Consider the following 19,184-nt stretch of genomic DNA (forward strand, 5'->3'; position numbering starts at 1 on the left):
TAATAATGCGTGTGTAATAATGTGTGTGTGTGTGTGTGTGTGTGTGTGCTTTAACAGGGACTGCCCCTGGCTTCAACAATGTCTCATTCTACCCTCCCTTACCAGGCAAGTTATTTACTCCATCGCCAGCTTTTTCCCCGCAAAGAATACTCCTCTGTTTTCTTTGAAGTCCCCCAGTTTGGGGTCAAGTGACACGTTTTTAATCAGGTCTGACCCGCCGTGCCTCGGCCAGATAAGGCCGGCCCCAGTCACGACCACCGGCATCTGATACGCCAGCGGGGTCACACGCGGCAGACCACTCACTCACGCTCCGATGGCTGTGCTTAGTGACCGTCTGACCGGACATGTGTGAGATGCCAGCGTGTCCCAAACTACACCCCACCTCCTTCGTAGTGCACTCCGGACCAGGCCCCATTATTAAGTGCCCTGCTGTATAAAGGGAATGGGGGGCCATTTGCTACGGGACTTTTAGGTGGGAGGGACTGAGGGTTGTGTTTTATGCTGTTGTTGCCGGAGTCATTTGTTTGTCACCAGCTGCTGGTCCTGAATTACAGGGGGAGTAGGGAGACGGACTGGACTCATCTTCACTTCTTCAGTTAAAGCTGCAGGACTGTTCATCATCATCTTCATTATTCCTTTCAGCTGCAGTAACATTCATTAGCATCATTCTGTTCTTCACTGTAAATTTCACTGTAACTCCTCCCATCCCTCTCTCCTCACCCTCTACCTCCCATCCCTCTCTCCTCACCCTCTCCTCCCACCCCTCTCTCCTCACCCTCTCTCCTCCCATCCCTCTCTCCTCCCACCCCTCCCTCCTCACCCTCTCTCCTCCCATCCCTCTCTCCTCACATCCCTCTCTCCTCACCCTCTCCTCCCACCTCTCTCTCCTCCCATCCCTCTCTCCTCACCCTCTCTCCTCACCCTCTCCTCCCACCCCTCTCTCCTCACCCTCTCTCCTCCCTACCCTCTCTCCTCACCCTCTCTCCTCCCATCCCTCTCTCCTCCCACCCCTCCCTCCTCACCCTCTCCTCCCACCCCTCCCTCCTCACCCTCTCTCCTCACCCTCTCCTCCCATCCCTCTCTCCTCACCCTCACTCCTCCCATCCCTCTCTCCTCCCATCAGTCTCTCCTCACCCTCTCTCCTCCCACCCCTCTCTCCTCACCCTCTCCTCCCACCTCTCTCCTCCCATCCCTCTCTCCTCACCCTCTCTACTCACCCTCTCTCCTCACCCTCTCCTCCCACCCCTCTCTCCTCACCCTCTTTCCTCCCACCCCTCCCTCCTCACCCTCTCCTCCCATCCCTCTCTCCTCCCATCCCTCTCTCCTCACCCTCTCCTCCCATCCCTCTCTCCTCACCCTCTCCTCCCATCCCTCTCTCCTCACCCTCTCTCCTCCCATCCCTCTCTCCTCACCCTCTCCTCCTACCTCCCTCTCCTCCCACCCTTCGGTCCTCACCCTCTCTTCTCCCATCCCTCTCTTCTCACCCTCTCTGGTCTCTTTGTTGTCCACTTCCTCCTGCTGGTCAGACTCCAGAGCCGGCTCCAAATCTATGATCTCTTCATCGTCCTCTTCCTCCTCTGTAGAAAAATAGACAGAGTCAGACGGACGGATGAAATGGATGGAGGCAGAGGGAGATAGAGGATAACGGAAAGAGGATAACCTTCACCCATCCATCCACCCATCCACCCACCCATCCACCCACCCATCCATCCACCCATCCATCCACCCATCCATCCATCCACCCATCCATCCATCCATCCATCCATCCACCCATCCACCCATCTATCCATCCATCTATCCACCCATCCACCCATCTATCCACCCATTTATCCACCCATCCATCCATCCATCCATCTATCCATCCATCCATCTATCCATCCACCCATCCCATCTGATCATTCCCAGACTGCCACCTGACTAACCACAGCCAGTTCCGGATGGGCCTACTTACAAACATACACACACGTACACACGTACACACACACCCACACCTACACACGTATATACACACACACACACCTACACACCTACACACACACATACACACCTACACACATACACACACACACACACACGTACACACACATACACACCCATACACACACATGCCCACAGACACCCATTCTGGGCAGTAGACAACTATTTAACAGATGCCGAGGCTGGATTTCTCCAGGCAGAAAAGCAGAATCACAACATGACCACGCCCCCACTCTCCTGACATCACGCGGGCCTTCCAGCACATGGTCTACATGTGTGACCCTCCGTTCCTCATCAAACAGGAAGTAAACACACACGCATACACAGCAGTAAGTGCCCCTCTTGAGTGGTGTGCATGCTCTCGGCTCCGTCCTGACCTCTGACCCTGAGATCCAATGCCCCCACCCCACGCACCCCACCCTAACCTCGACCCCGCAATTACCCAGACTCCACCCCAGTAGAGACGGGGGTAACGTCAACAGGCACCTGCCAGTCTCACTATGGCCAGCATGGTAACACCGACTCACTCCGACTGCCCCCCCCCCCCCCCAAGGCCAACCCCGCGCCCGCCCATCGCCTTGGAAACAGATGGCGAGAATGGGGCCTCGAAACCCCCTTTAACACCCCACCAGACACCTGTGGCTGCAAATGTGCAAACACACATACACACACACTCCACATGCTCACACACACCCGAATACTCTGTGGGCTTGTTGTCACGGTGACCCCTGGGTCGTAGGTTAACTGAATAGGGGTCTCGGTGACAGTAGGCGCCCAGTTCACAGGGGGAAATGATTCCATCACGCCAGACGTGTCACGACTCACACTCTCAACACCAGCGGCGTTTGTTTTCAGGAGTGAGTGTGTGTGTGTGTGTGTGTGTGTGTGCGTGTGTGACTCAGTTTGGCCCTGAGGCTCTGAGTCCTGTTAAAATCACTGTTTCAAGGGCCTAGTCAACAGGAGAATGAAGGCCTACTGTATATAATCTCCCCTTCTGCTACTCTGAACTCTCTAATCTTCTAATCAGTTTCTTGTTTTCTTTGGTTATGATCAAATCTGAAACCAAAGACCAGAGATGAGCTGTGATAAATGCGGTTTGAAAGACGGAAGGTTGTGGCGAAATAATGAGAGATGTCGTCTTCGGGAGAGTTGTTTCACCCTCCTCATCATCACCGATATAGTTAAATGCAATTGGCTAACTGGCACCTTGGGAATAAGCGTGCGCCAGTGTAGAGACGAGACGGCTGAGCCTTATTTTACATCATGCTACATTTTACGAGATGTATCGAAGAAGAATCGAGACACTGGATTATTTTGTTCATAACTTGCAGATGTCGATGGCTCGAGACACCACCATCTGACGAAGCGTGCGCCACATTTTCGATCAGGCCCTCCTGGAGGTTTGCCAGTGTGAAGACAGTGTAGGAACTGTGTCAGATTCCTGTGCAGTACGCAAGCATAACACAACGTATTCCCTCGTCGGACAACCGCAGCCCTGCGTGGCGCGTCTCCAACACGCCGGCGTAAATTCAAACGCTATGGAAACGATTATGCGAGTAAAGTCCATCTAGCATTTTATTCTCACTCTCGTAATGTAAACGAGCCCCAAGTCAGCATGACCACAGTACTGGCCTCAGTGCCTCCGCGGGCCTGCTAGTCCGTCCTCCATCGTATCTTCTCCGCCGGGTGAGGCATTCTGTTGCCTGCACAGCCAAATACACAGTGAATAGGAAGCTTTATGAAGAGTCCCGGTTCTCTCCCCAGAGGGCAGCCTTCAGAGTGAAGATGAAGGATGAAGGATGAGGATGAAGGCTGCAGGCTGCTCCAACGCTGTGGTTTCCAGCTGAATGTGAGTGCAGCTCAGAGACGGAGTCCAACCAGCCGGGCCAGAGAGTGGCGGCCAGGGAGACAGGCAGCCAGCCAAACAGACAGGCAGCCAAGCCAACCAGTCAGTCAGCCACTCTGTCATAGAGGACGGCCAGAACAGACCGCCATCACAGGCAGCTCCTCTCTCTCTGTCTCCGTTGGTCCCTCCCTCCCTCCCCTGTCTGTCTCTCTCCCTGTCTGTCTCTCTCCCTGTCTGTCTCTCTCCCTGTCTGTCTCTCTCTTTGTCTGTCTCTCTCTCTGTCACCATCTGTCTGTCTCTCTCTCTGTGTGTCTCTCTCCCTGTCTGTCTCTCTCCCTGTCTGTCTCTCTCTCTGTCACCATCTGTCTGTCTCTATGTCTATACATTTTATTCAGTGGGTGTTTTATTGGCATGAATGGTTGCCACTATTTCCAAAGCAAACACAGTGAAACAGTAAAACAGCTAAAAATAATCAGATCAGAAATCCACATTCTGGGCGCTATTGTCTTTTGTTTATATTGACAGGTCGGGTCATTTTCTGCTGTGTGGTCTGTCTCCCTGGTTTTGCAAATTGCAGATACTTCAAAAAATCTGGCAAATGCTGCTTTACATTTCAGGGACTAAATATCTATTTTTGAATCACATTTAGAGCTGTGGAGTAGGAAGTGTTCATATTAAACTTGTGCTGGCCCACAGCGTTTACTAAGTCTTTCCTCTCAGTTTTTTTATGGCATCCTGTCTCTATAGCCAGACTACGGTCACTGAGTCTGTGTATTGTTAAAACCTTTTTTCAGTTATTTGAACTTTATAAGGTGTTGTGCTAACTTGATAGTTCTATTCAGACTTTGGTTACATTCCAGTTTGTGATTCAATTTCATTTAATGTTTCCAATAATTAGTTAAGGTATTTTGAGAGTTCTGTTACTGTAATGGTCGAGTGTAGCTTGTGTTTCTGGACCAACCTTTGTCGCTGTTTGGGTTGCTGTGTTTGTATAAAAATGCCTTGTGATGATAATATTCTGGATTACAGTGTGTTAGGTGGGTCAAGCATGTAGTGGCTCTTTTCTCAACTTGGAGTGCTAACGGGAATCTCCCAAGAACTCCCCTACAGGGTGACAGGGGCATTTCTGTGAACACAGAGAATATTCCAGATGAAATGTTTTAAGAGGGATTTTGTCCCAAGATATACTATTTAAATCATATAGAGGACCCCACATTTTGGCCCCACAGTATTGATCCAAATAATTAACTGTAGGTTTACATTGATACAGTGTCTTTCTAACTGCAAAATATGCTCTGCATGTTTTATCTGTTAGTGACCGTGTCAAAACACCCAGATTAATTTACAGTCAGACCAAGATATGTTCGACTTGTGGAGGGTTTCAGGGTTTTTTCTCCAAAAGGGAAATTATACCAACATTTCCGAGGATCTGGATTTTTTCTGAAAGATAACTACTTTGTTTTTTCAGATGAACGGATAATGTTTTTAAACGGATAATGCCCAGTGCGTACAGTATCAAGTACTGGCATTATCCATACAGTATCCCTGCCACTATTGGTTTGGTACTGTAACTGTTGTTCACTGTTCTGTTAATATTATTTAATATATATTTATGCTTGCAATAATAGAGAGAAAGAGACAGGGGAATGAGAGAAAAGTACAGATAGAAAAAACAAGAGAGAAATAGAGAGAACTAGAGAGACAGATAGTGGCAAGAGAGAGAGGGGGAGACAGAGAAACAGAGAGACGTGGAGTTTGCTGTGGTGAGTCACTCCCGTCCCACACCCACTTCTGTGCTCCGGCACGACCTTACGTGACCAGAACCGTGGTTGGAATGTGTGGTGATGGGAAGACCATGCAGAGACCGTGCGGCACAGTGGTCCAACTGACAACAGTGGACCACAGACACTACAGACCCTGGTGATTCATAGCCTTGTCAGATGAGGCTTTTGGGAGGGTTTCTTAAGACCTCATCCCATACTGAGACACAACAGCCAAGGAGGGAGCAAACAAATGCAAACTTCTTAGCTGCTCATTTTACTGGGGATTTTTCAAAGCCCCACATTGCTCTTCATTTAAGGCTGCAATGCAGCGTGTTGTATTAAAATAGCGAGCACAAACATTCGTATGCATATATACACACACACGCACGCACGCACGCACGCACACACCACATGAGGCATCTGAATAATCCTGGAGCCTGTAGTGGCGATTGAAAAAAAAAAAAGAAACAAAGCGATGAAATGAAAACATATCGCCTCCCTGCCTCTCTCTCTGCCCCTTTCTCGCTCACTCTGTTTCTCCATCTCGCTCGTCGCGTGCCTCTCTCGTCTCATTCCACTCACAGGATGCCTTCCTGTTCCACCTGGTGCTTAATACTGCTTTGCACCATGGGAAAACACATTAACCGGGGTCCGCCCTGCCACTAGCAGCAAGGGGGGGGGGGGTTGCCGGCTTGATGAAACTCTGCTTGGGGTCTCCCGTTTCCCTCCCAGCCTCATCACCCATATCTGGCTCCCCCATCTCCCTCCTCTTCCTCCCTCACGCTGGCCCCAGTGAACCCAGCGCTGGCCCCAGTGGCACACCAGACTGACAGGCATCTCCGAGGACGCCGATAAACAGGTAGGACACTCAGCTCAACTTGGAACAGAGCGGGATCCCTTCCTGAGTCCTGAGAAAGGCCCCCCCCCCCCCCCCCCCCCCCCCCATCCAGCCGTGAAGTATTTACTTTTTTCGATTAGCATGCGCGCTAGCAGGCTAATAATCTGCCCAGTCATATCCAGTGGGGCGGACGAGCCCAAACCCCCGGGCAGAGGCTTTGCTACGCGTCACGTGGCCTCAGGACTTACTGTGAGCTATCTCAGGTGAGCTGGAGTGAGGAACATTGTTTAAATAAACAGTAATTCACCGGCGTTGCGAGGATCCCAGGACGCTGGATCCTTGGAACATATCAGACCCAGATTCCCACTTGCTGGAGGGTCGAGCCGCAGCCTCTACACACGCGGATGGTTTGACTGGGGCACGGAGGGATGAGGAGGTTAGGTGAGGCCAACACTGTGCAAGTTGATTTACCTCAGTCTACGGTCAGTGCACAGTAGCCCCACAGGCTCGAAGGTCACGGCATCAGATGCCTAACGTGACTGACTAACACCACCTGCGTTTGGGCCCATAAGGCTCAGGTCAAAGGTGCACTAAGTACGCAAAATGGTGGCATCTGGGACCATCTGAATATATATATATATATATATATATATATATATATGTGTGTATGTATACATACAGTTGTGCTCATAAGTTTGCATACCCTGGCTGAAATTTTGGCATTGATTTTTAATATTTGACTGATCTTATATTTAAGGAGAGTGATCATATGAAGCCATTTATTATCACAGTTGTTTGGCTCCTTTTTAAATCATAATGATAACAGAAACCACACAAATGGCCCTGATCAAAAGTTTACATACCCTTGAATGTCTGGCCTGGTTACAGACACACAAGGTGACACACACAGGTGAAACTGGCAATTAAAGGTGAATTTCCCACAACTGTGGCTTTTTAAATTGCAATTAGTGTCTGTGTATAAATAGTCAATGAGTGTGTCAGCTCTCATGTGGATACACTGAGCAGGTTAGATACTGAGCCATGGGGAGCAGAAAAAAACGGTCAAAAGACGTGCGTAACAAGGTTATGGAACATCATAACGATGGAAAATGACATAAAAAGATATCCAAAGCCTTGCAAATGCCAGTCAGTACTGTTCAATCACTTAAGAAGTGGAAAATTCAGGGATCTGTTGATACATAGCCAAGGTCAGGTAGACCAAGAAAGATTTCAGCCAAAACTGCCAGAAGAATTGTTTGGGATACAAAGAAAACCCACAGGTAACCTCAGGATAAATGCAAAAAGACGGTGGAAAAAGACGGTGTGGTTGTATCAAGGAGCACAAGACGATACTTGAACAAAAATGAGCTACATGACCCAGTTGCCAGAAAGAAGCCTTTATTACGCCAATGCCACAAAATAGCCTGGTTACAATATGCCCGACAACACCTTGACACGCCTCACAGCTTCTGGCACACTGTAATTTGGAGTGATGAGACCAAAATAGAGCTTTATGGTCACAACCATAAGCGCTATGTTTGGAGAGGTATCAACAAGGCCTATAGTGAACAGAATACCATCCCCACTGTGAAGCATGGTGATGGCTCACTGATGTTTTGGGGGTGTGTGAGCTCTAAAGGCACAGGGAATCTTGTGAAATTTGATGGCAAGATGAATGCAGCATGTTATCAGAAAATACTGGCAGACAATTTGCATCCTCAGTAGAGGAGAAGGAGGTAAAGTATAGAGAAGGATGGGGAGGAGGTTCAGTAGAGGAGAAGGAGGTAAAGTATAGAGAAGGATGGGGAGGAGGTTCAGTAAAGGAGAAGGAGGTAAAGTATAGAGAAGGATGGGGAGGAGGTTCAGTAGAGGAGAAGGAGGTAAAGTATAGAGAGGGATGGGGAGGAGGTTCAGTAGAGGAGAAGGAGGTAAAATATAGAGAAGGACGGGGAGGAGGTTCAGAAGAGGAGAAGGAGGTATAGTATACAGGACAGGGAGGTAAGGCATTTCCTAATGGCAGGAGTTACATGCACTGGGAATCACCCAGACGTTTCCCCATGTTTCTTGTTTTCATTTAAAGTCAGGACGTTCATGTGAATTTGGCCAATTACAATATCCGGAAACAAGTATACACACACACTCCTCTGACCTTCCCTCTTCTACTCTGTTCTTTTTTGCTCTGTCCTGTTCTTCTCTATCAATCAATCAAATGTATTTATAAAGCCCTTTTTACAACAGCAGTTGTCACCAAGTGCTTTTACAGAGACACCCGGCCTTAAACCCCAAGGAGCAAACAACAGTAGTGTTGGATTTCTCTACTCTGCTCTATGCTCCTCTGTTCTCCTCTGTTCTGCTCTGTGCTCCTCTGTTCTCCTCTGCTCTGTTCTGTCCACCACGTCATATTCTCCCCTGTTCTGTTCTCCTCTGTTCTGTTCTCCTCTGTACTATTCTGCCCTGTTCTGCTTGGTTCTGTAGTTCTGCTCTTCTCTGTTGTTTTCTTCGGACTGAGACCAACGCCTGCCTGCCTGACACCACGCAATGCTTCTTATACTCAGCATGTGGTCCAGATAGCACCCGATTCCCTATAAAGGAACTGTGTGAAGGAAAAGATCTCTCAAAAGAAAGGTAGCTTGCTTTGGTTATATATAAAAAAAAATATATGTATACTGGCAAGTGGACACAATACCATTTCCAGTAACTACTGAAATCGGTCCTTTAGCTTTCGTACAGTTTTTGTACTTCTACTGAGTTGTAATACAATGTGACCCTATACATGAAACCACAATGTGTGTTTAGCAGACAGGACTCATTGGAAAGCCTTGGCAATTACTGAGTTACTGACATATTGTGTGCGTGCGTGTGTACGTGTGTACGTGTGTGCGTGTGTGCGTGCGCACCATTCTCACGGTTACGTTGAAAACAAAAGGCCAGCCATGTCCTCTGTCTCTCTAAATCCCTTCCTCATCCCACAGTAGGCTGGTGCTGAATAGCGGTGCTTTCCTTCACTTGGTTACGGGTCTACGGCTCTGTGACTTTCAACTCCATTAAAGACACCTCCTGTTGCTAATGGAAACACACTCGCAGACTCCGGGAAGGCCTTTGGAATTAGTGCACTACCAAGGGAGCAGGACCTCATTGGGGACACGGAGAACAGATCCATCTATGCTTTTTAGGAGCTCTGAGGAGACCTGCCGCCGCCTCGGACACGGACAGCTCTCTCTGGGGTCTGGAAATATCCACTGAGAAGGAGATAAAGCTGGGAAAGATAACATTCTCAGCAACACCGGTATCATTTCAGGACATATACTGAGAGCCCCTCTTGTGTCAGACGGTACGGAGTATAAAAAAACGCGTTCAGAGAAATACACTGATTATTATATACAATGTTACCAATATGCATCTTGTACGATGCTTCAACGGTGACGGAAATAAAACCATTTCAGGTGCTGATTTGAACTGAACAACATTCTGACAACATTATCCTACATTTGGATAATGATGTACAGGCCTACTAAGTATAAAACATCGAGACATGTTACAAAAATATTAAACGAAAATGTGAACCAGTTAAAATCGTAACATAAGATCTGATAGAAAACCTGTTTCTAACCAACCCCCTGTAAGATTATGATGCTCTTTTTAATTGACTCATGTACAACAATAAGGACTTGTAGGCAGATCAATGGCTCGACTATAATGAAGGCTTGACGATGGAGGTGCTGAGTGTCTCCTCCAGCAGTCTCTGCAGGGGACGTGTCTACAGAAGAGATCTGCCTTAATGATTTCAGTCTCTTAAGGTACATTTTATATATATATATATGTATATATATATATATACACTCACCTAAAGGATTATTAGGAACACCATACTAATACTGTGTTTGACCCCCTTTTGCCTTCAGAACTGCCTTAATTCTACGTGGCATTGATTCAACAAGGTGCTGAAAGCACTCAATAGAAATGTTGGCCCATATTGATAGGATAGCATCTTGCAGTTGATGGAGATTTGTGGGATGCACATCCAGGGCACGAAGCTCCCGTTCCACCACATCCCAAAGATGCTCTATTGGGTTGAGATCTGGTGACTGTGGGGGCCATTTCAGTACAGTGAACTCATTGTCCTGTTCAAGAAACCAATTTGAAATGATTTCGAGCTTTGTGACATGGTGCATTATCCTGCTGGAAGTAGCCATCAGAGGATGGGTACATGGTGGTCATAAAGGGATGGACATGGTCAGAAACAATGCTCAGGTAGGCTGTGGCATTTAAACGATGCCCAATTGGCACTAAGGGGCCTAAAGTGTGCCAAGAAAACATCCCCCACACCATTACACCACCACCACCAGCCTGCACAGTGGTAACAAGGCATGATGGATCCATGTTCTCATTCTGTTTACGCCAAATTCTGACTCTACCATCTGAATGTCTCAAAAGAAATCGAGACTCATCAGACCAGGCAACATTCTTCCAGTCTTCAACTGTCCAATTTTGGTGAGCTTCTGTAAATTGTAGCCTCTATTTCTTATTTGTAGTGGAGATGAGTGGTTCCCGGTGGGGTCTTCTGCTGTTGTAGCCCGTCCGCCTCAAGGTTGTGCGTGTTGTGGCTTCACAAATGCTTTGCTGCATACCTCGGTTGTAACGAGTGGTTATTTCAGTCAAAGTTGCTCTTCTATCAGCTTGAATCAGTCGGCCCATTCTCCTCTCACCTCTAGCATCAACAAGGCATTTTCACCCACAGGACTGCCGCAAACTGGATGTTTTTCCCTTTTCACACCATTCTTTGTAAACCCTAGAAATGGTTGTGCGTGAAAATCCCAGTAACTGAGCAGATTGTGAAATACTCAGACCGGCCCGTCTGGCACCAACAACCATGCCACGCTCAAAATTGCTTAAATCCCCTTTCTTTCCCATTCTGACATTCAGTTTGGAGTTCAGGAGATTGTCTTGACCAGGACCACACCCCTAAATGCATTGAAGCAACTGCCATGTGATTGGTTGATTAGATAATTGCATTAATGAGAAACAGGTGTTACTAATAATCCTTTAGGTGAGTGTATATATAGAAGTGGTAAATAAGTCAAATATTAATATTGCTAAAACTGTGTACTTTGCATCATGCTGTTAGTTACCATACTATTAGTTTGTACACCAAGTTGTTGAATGGAGGAATGGAAACAAATTCTGAGACAACTGTTATTGATAATTAATTTATCATACTCACCCCACAATCTGTTGATCACAGCCAATTGAACATTTGTCAGCACCACTTTTTGGCTTTAACTATAGAACTAAAACGTAGGAAAAATCACACACCCACACACACACCCACCCACCCACACACACACACACACACAAACACACATACACACACACACCCACACACACACACCCACACATACACGCACCCACACACACACGCACCCACACACACACACACCCACACATACACACACCCACACACACACACACACACACACGCACACGCAGCCTATTGTGCATAATCTAACCATTCACAGCAAAATAACAACAGATGATTTAGATTAATTTGTCACGGCTTTCCCCCACTATTCCAACCCCTTCAGACCCCACTAGTTATTACAGTGACAGGGGGCCAGTTCAGTAATAAACATCCATTATAACCCACTAGTTATTACAGTGACAGGGGGCCAGTTCAGTAATAAACATCCATTATAACCCACTAGTTATTACAGTGACAGGGGGCCAGTTCAGTAATAAACATCCATTATAACCCACTAGTTATTACAGTGACAGGCGGCAAGTTCAGTAATAAACATCCATTATAACCCACTAGTTATTACAGTGACGGGGGCCAGTTCAGTAATAAACATCCATTATAACCCACTAGTTATTACAGTGACGGGGGGTCAGTTCAGTAATAAACATCCATTATAACCCACTACTTATTACAGTGACGGGGGTCAGTTCAGTAATAAACATCCATTATAACCCACTAGTTATTACAGTGACGGGGGGCAGTTCAGTAATAAACATCCATTATAACCCACTAGTTATTACAGTGACAGGGGTCAGTTCAGTAATAAACATCCATTATAACCCACTAGTTATTACAGTGACAGGGGTCAGTTCAGTAATAAACATCCATTATAACCCACTAGTTATTACAGTGACGGGGGGTCAGTTCAGAAATAAACATCCATTATAACCCACTAGTTATTAGAGGGACGGAGGTAAGTTCAGTAATAAACATCCATTATAACCCACTAGTTATTAGAGTGACGGGGGGTCAGTTCAGTAATAAACATCCATTATAACCCACTAGTTATTACAGTGACGGGGGTCAGTTCAGTAATAAACATCCATTATAACCCACTAGTTATTAGAGTGACGGGGGGTCAGTTCAGTAATAAACATCCATTATAACCCACTAGTTATTACAGTGAAAGGGGCCAGTTCAGTAATAAACATCCATTATAACCCACTAGTTATTACAGTGACGGGGGCCAGTTCAGTAATAAACATCCATTATAACCCACTAGTTATTACAGTGAATGGGGCAGTTCAGTAATAAACATCCATTATAACCCACTAGTTATTAGAGTGACGGGGGGTCAGTTCAGTAATAAACATCCATTATAACCCACTAGTTATTAGAGTGACGGGGGGTCAGTTCAGTAATAAACATCCATTATAACCCACTAGTTATTACAGTGACGGGGGGTCAGTTCAGTAATAAACATCCATTATAACCCACTAGTTATTACAGTGACGGGGGTCAGTTCAGTAATAAACATCCATTATAACCCACTAGTTATTACAGTGACGGGGGGCAGTTCAGTAATAAACATCCATTATAACCCACTAGTTATTACAGTGACAGGGGTCAGTTCAGTAATAAACATCCATTATAACCCACTAGTTATTACAGTGACAGGGGTCAGTTCAGTAATAAACATCAATTATAACCCACTAGTTATTACAGTGACGGGGGGTCAGTTCAGTAATAAACATCCATTATAACCCACTAGTTATTAGAGGGATGGGGGGTCAGTTCAGTAATAAACATCCATTATAACCCACTAGTTATTAGAGTGACGGGGGGTCAGTTCAGTAATAAACATCCATTATAACCCACTAGTTATTACAGTGACGGGGGTCAGTTCAGTAATAAACATCCATTATAACCCACTAGTTATTACAGTGACGGGGGGTCAGTTCAGTAATAAACATCCATTATAACCCACTAGTTATTACAGTGACAGGGGCCAGTTCAGTAATAAACATCCATTATAACCCACTAGTTATTACAGTGACGGGGGCCAGTTCAGTAATAAACATCCATTATAACCCACTAGTTATTACAGTGAATGGGGCAGTTCAGTAATAAACATCCATTATAACCCACTAGTTATTAGAGTGACGGGGGGTCAGTTCAGTAATAAACATCCATTATAACCCACTAGTTATTAGAGTGACGGGGGGTCAGTTCAGTAATAAACATCCATTATAACCCACTAGTTATTACAGTGACGGGGGGCAGTTCAGTAATAAACATCCATTATAACCCACTAGTTATTACAGTGACGGGGGTCAGTTCAGTAATAAACATCCATTATAACCCACTAGTTATTACAGTGACGGGGGTCAGTTCAGTAATAAACATCCATTATAACCCACTAGTTATTACAGTGACGGGGGGGTCAGTTCAGTAATAAACATCCATTATAACCCACTAGTTATTACAGTGACGGGGGGGTCAGTTCAGTAATAAACATCCATTATAACCCACTAGTTATTACAGTGACAGGGGCCAGTTCAGTAATAAACATCCATTATAACCCACTAGTTATTACAGTGACGGGGGCCAGTTCAGTAATAAACATCCATTATAACCCACTAGTTATTACAGTGACAGGGGCCAGTTCAGTAATAAACATCCATTATAACCCACTAGTTATTACAGTGACAGGGGGGCAGTTCAGTAATAAACATCCATTATAACCCACTAGTTATTACAGTGACGGGGGGTGAGCTCAGTAATAAACCCCTCGGCTCGCTGACTACTACTATGGGCTGAAGCTGTGCCTGCAGTGCCAGCACCAATGGTCCTGGAGGCTTCCCAGAACCACATCTTTAGGAGAGCCATCGCGCCAGGCCACCCCATGCTCCCAGGCTGGCAGCGAGTGGCCACGGTGCATAAGTGAAAGTCATGACTTCAAACTTTCCAAGCCCCGCTCCTGTCACATCCAGCCAGCCAACCAGAGCCATGAGCTCAGCTCACCTCACAACACGTCTTTGGTTATAAAGAAAGAGCCTAAATAGGCAATGTGTCCTTTCAAGGATGTGGTCCTCTACCTCCTATGTGTTTCTGGCATGACCTGCCTTGGATGTCCCGCGCATCACCTGGAATAATGAGCCTGTGGTGCACAGAGTTGAGCCATGCATTGACCGAGTGCGTAACCACGTCTTAATGCGTTAAATCATAGAGTCAAGAAATTAAACCAATTACAACAGGAAAAAAAAACGACTGACAATACACACAAATGCATTAGGTAGAACATTGAGGAGAAAAAAGGCATGATACAACCCCCTCGCCCGCATACAGACAACTGTACTTAAATCTAAGGGAAATGATATCAACATTTATGTTAAAGTCGTGATAACTTCAACTTCAATTCATTGTGATCATCTTAAGAAAATCTGTCAGCAATGACCAGAAAGGTTAAGTCTATGTGCTTAGAGTGCTCCCTGCTGGTCAAAATAGGTCCTGCGCTTCCTGATTCTGCCAGAAATTACATCTCAAATTTCCACAGCTGTAAAGTTATAAAATGCGACAATTATATTAAATGAAACTATAAATTGATTGTGCCTGTGATCCATTATAACTGTTTACAAGTCTGTTAAATCCTACTGTGATGGTTAGTTTAAGAAAATCTGAAACATGTTTAATTCTAATGTGAAGTCCCCATTAAATTGAGTTGTTGACAGCATAATTAAAATAGAACAAGCATATGAATTATTAATATACAATCTTAGCAATCGTTTATGGACTTCGAAATGAGAGGAGTTGTACAAAACAAATGTGTCTGATTGGATCTTCTGTAATAAATTTAGCTTGAGTATCCAAGTTGACGATGTCATCCTGTCGGCCGGCTTTGGCCGACAGGAACACAATGGTTTCAAGAACCAATCAGAGCAGGTTATGCAAAATCCAGACTCGTTGTGAAAAAAACAAAACAGTTCTTGCCAGAGGGATGTGTACGGGCTGCCAGGCATCTGTCCCGACAACACTGTCACAGGAGGAAGTCACTGCCACCCAGCCCAGTTTGTGTTGAAAAGGTGGCCCCAGGCCTAGCCCAGTCAATGTGGTGAACACGCAGCAAAGTGGAGGGCAAAGTGGCAAAGCCCAGGGCCCACGTAGAGGGGAGAGAGGTGCCATTTTGCAGAAACGAAAACCATATTCTATCGCTTTTTTTTTAACTTCACATGGCAACTATTATCACAGTGTCTCCACCGTCAGCAGCCGCGTTCACCTCAGAAAGAGGGTGACAGCGAGAGAAGGACGGAGAGGTAGTGAGATAAAGGGAGAGAGATAAGAGCGAGAAAGAGCGAGCGTGAGAAAGAGAGTGAGAACGACAGTGAAAGAGAGATTGAGTCTCATGTATCTTATTATCCAGTGGTCAAAGGGGGAAAATTGCAGTCATGTGTGTCTCACTTGGCCTGCCCTACCGGGAAACATTATTTCCCTCTGATATCAGAGGGCTTTCTGGGAGTTTGACTGGCATCCCTTTTCGATGAAAACCATTTGGGACCCGGTTCCTTTTTGTCTGGATGAAATGGGAGTTGTCTCCCTGCCCTTCTGAGGGCGATGAAACCCAAACTCAGAACACAGGGGGGAGAGAGAATGAGAGACGCTCACCGATTAATTCTGACTAGCTGGGATCTAACTGGGAGGGAGAGAGGTCAAAAAAAGAAAGAAGCAAATGAAACAGGATCTTAATCTGGCCTTCTTTTTTCCCCTCCTCCCTCCACCATCCCACCAGCCCCCCCCCCCCCGCCCTCAAAACAACCCTGTGAGAGCGTCCTCAACACAGCCACTGCTCTCTGAGGCATTCTACTGCTAACCTTTGCCTCGAGAACACCAACACCTTCAGGTTTTCCCTCGCATGAGAGAACTGGAACAACACGATCGGCCCGAACGCTTCCATATGTGCCCTCACAATGCCCTGCCCCGTCACCGCTCAAGCCCCTCTCCCTCTCCGAGACTAGCTGACGGGGGGCCTGGAGAAGAGAGTACATGCGTGGACCCTCCTGCAAGACTCACGGCGACATAGGGGGGGGACAGGAAGGACTGTCATTACAGTGACCTCTGGCGAGGACAACGACCCGGTGGCCCCAAGGTCACAGGCCACCTCTGTGACAACGGCTGACCTCCCCTGTTCATGTCTCACGGAAAACATCTCAAAATCGGAGACGTGTTGAAACATGCGCAAACTCTCTTCTTCTTCTTCTTCTTCTTCTTCGCTGTATTGAAAAAAATATATCATTAACATCAAAAACACATTTAAAATAATTGGGGTAAAAAAAGAGAAAAGAAAACGTTAATTGAAACAACATGTGACCAGTGGTCGGAATAATTTAACAATTTGCCTTATGGTTTTTGGAGTGGGTTCATTACACAGTAATGAAGTGCTGTAGCAGAGTGTCCTTAGACTTTGTTTTCTTGCAATTAGGAGCCATTATCAGACATCCAGACTGCCAGGGAAAAACACAACTACAGAAAAACAACAAACAGCCAGCAACAAACCTAGACACTTCCACACATACACAGTCAGTGTTTCCCCTAGGAATGTTTTTCAGCAGCGGGGCCAAAGCAACGCCCCTCTGGGAGTTTTTCCTGAAGAATGTCTGGTCACATACTGTACATACATTTGCACGATGGCCAAATGCACACAAACTGTACACACCCTTCCAATACAGTCCCTGTGAGCTAATGGTCCGAAGAAATCCTGGAGGAAAGCCTAAACAAAGAAACACACACTATACACACACACACACACACACATCCTTGGCCTTGCTGACTTCCAACCAAGGAGGTCTTTCAGTGGTACATTTTTTTTACTCCTTAACCACATTTAATTCATGGTTCAGGGTTCATAATTACTGCTAATATTCTAACAGCAGCACTGGAGCTCCTATTCTTTCTTTCTGCACACTTTTTCCGTTGCAGTCAATTATGTAAGAACCACTGAGTGAAACGAATCATGGTCTTAGATCACTGCCCTATGCTGAACTGGTCATGGTCTGATCAAGCGCACACAGACAAGTACATCGATGATCCAAAACATTACCACCATCTGCCTATATGCTGTTGGTCCCCCGCACGCCGCCAAAACAGCGCCGACCCGCCGAGGCATGGACTCCACTAGACCTCTGAAGGTGTGCTGTGGTATCTGGCACCAAGGCGTTAGCAGCAGATCCTTCACGCCCTCTAAGTTGCGAGGAGGCGCCGCTGTGGATCGGACTTCTTGGTCCGGCACGTCCCACAGATGCTCAATCGGAATGAGATCTGGGGAATTTGGAGGCTGGGGCAACACCTTGAACTCTTCATCATGTTCCTCAAAGGAGCACACTCACGAATGATTGCTCACACACACACACACACGCACGTACACACAGCAATTCAGCAGTACAGGGTTGATTTTTAATACTTCTTCCAGCAGATCTTGATCTCTATCAGGAGAGCAAATGGCAGATGGAGTACTGCGTCAGTGTTCTGGCCTCCCCAGGCACTTCCTGGTTGTGTTGGATTCGTTTGGAGAGAAGGGGGAACTAATCTTAAAGAGAGTGGACAACAGAGAGAGAGAGATCTGTAAACAGGGCAGGCTTCACTAAGACTGACGCCTTTAACCACAGTTTCAGGATCCGATCTGCCTGTAACAGTGACGGCACAAAATATCTGACTGTGGTCGGCTGCAACTTCTATCAACTACCGTAAATGGTTATTCCAATATCTTCCTTCCAAATCCAGAAGCAGCGGGCTCAGGGGCGAAGTAACCCCTAGATACAGATCTGGAATCAGTATTCCCTACCCTAATGCTAACTTTTACCACAAGTGGGGAGAAAGGCAAAGCTGGACAAAGATCAGTGTCCGAGACGACTTCACCAACATCGTAAAACACCCCGGCCTGGTCAGTATGCACTGTCGAAACTAAGTGCTTGGTAACAGAGAAAGCGTTGGCAAATGAGCTAACTCCAACTTAAAAAGACAAAGTTTATGTTTGCCCGTGTATTGAAAGAAATCATCCTGACATGTTAGAAACAACATCACTTTTTGTTGTGCAACACCCTGACAGGTTTCGGAGCATACCCGGAAAAGGCTGACCATCCCGCTGGGGTGTTTTGGAAGTATGGTGCAGAAAGAGATACCTTCTCTGTTGGTGTAGTTTCCTACCAGCTCTGAACACCACAATGGTGGTTCACATGCTTTTTAGAGCAGAATTAGCTTGCTTCTTTCAAGCCCTGATCAACATACAATACATCTAATGGTGCAAAAAGCTGCTTAATAATAATAATAATATTAACAAAAATAATATAAACATATATTTTTCTTTCTTCATACATTTACAAAGCATTGTATACAAAAAATCTGAATATTATGAATCATCAACAGCAGTCCTTCACCATTTGACAAGAAGGAAGAGCATGCAGATAAAAAACAGAATTTGAATAGGTTCAATCACTAAATGGTAACCTTCATTAAATCAAAATTTTGAAAAAC

General features: G+C 46.0%; 1 protein-coding gene across 15 annotated transcripts in view; it reads right to left on the reverse strand.

The window, feature by feature from the left end:
* Positions 1-19,184, reverse strand: part of LOC105030281 (cytoplasmic dynein 1 intermediate chain 1) — a 63,810-nt gene that overhangs the window by 30,444 nt on the left and 14,182 nt on the right. For all 15 annotated transcript variants that reach the window (XM_013131223.3, XM_013131220.3, XM_013131221.3 and 12 more), the window contains one exon: positions 1,485-1,577. In XM_013131223.3, coding sequence (XP_012986677.1) covers positions 1,485-1,577 — 93 coding nt within the window. The remainder of the gene's footprint in view (positions 1-1,484; positions 1,578-19,184) is intronic.

The sequence above is a fragment of the Esox lucius genome, chromosome 10 (assembly GCF_011004845.1).
Source record: "Esox lucius isolate fEsoLuc1 chromosome 10, fEsoLuc1.pri, whole genome shotgun sequence".
NCBI lineage: Eukaryota > Metazoa > Chordata > Actinopteri > Esociformes > Esocidae > Esox > Esox lucius.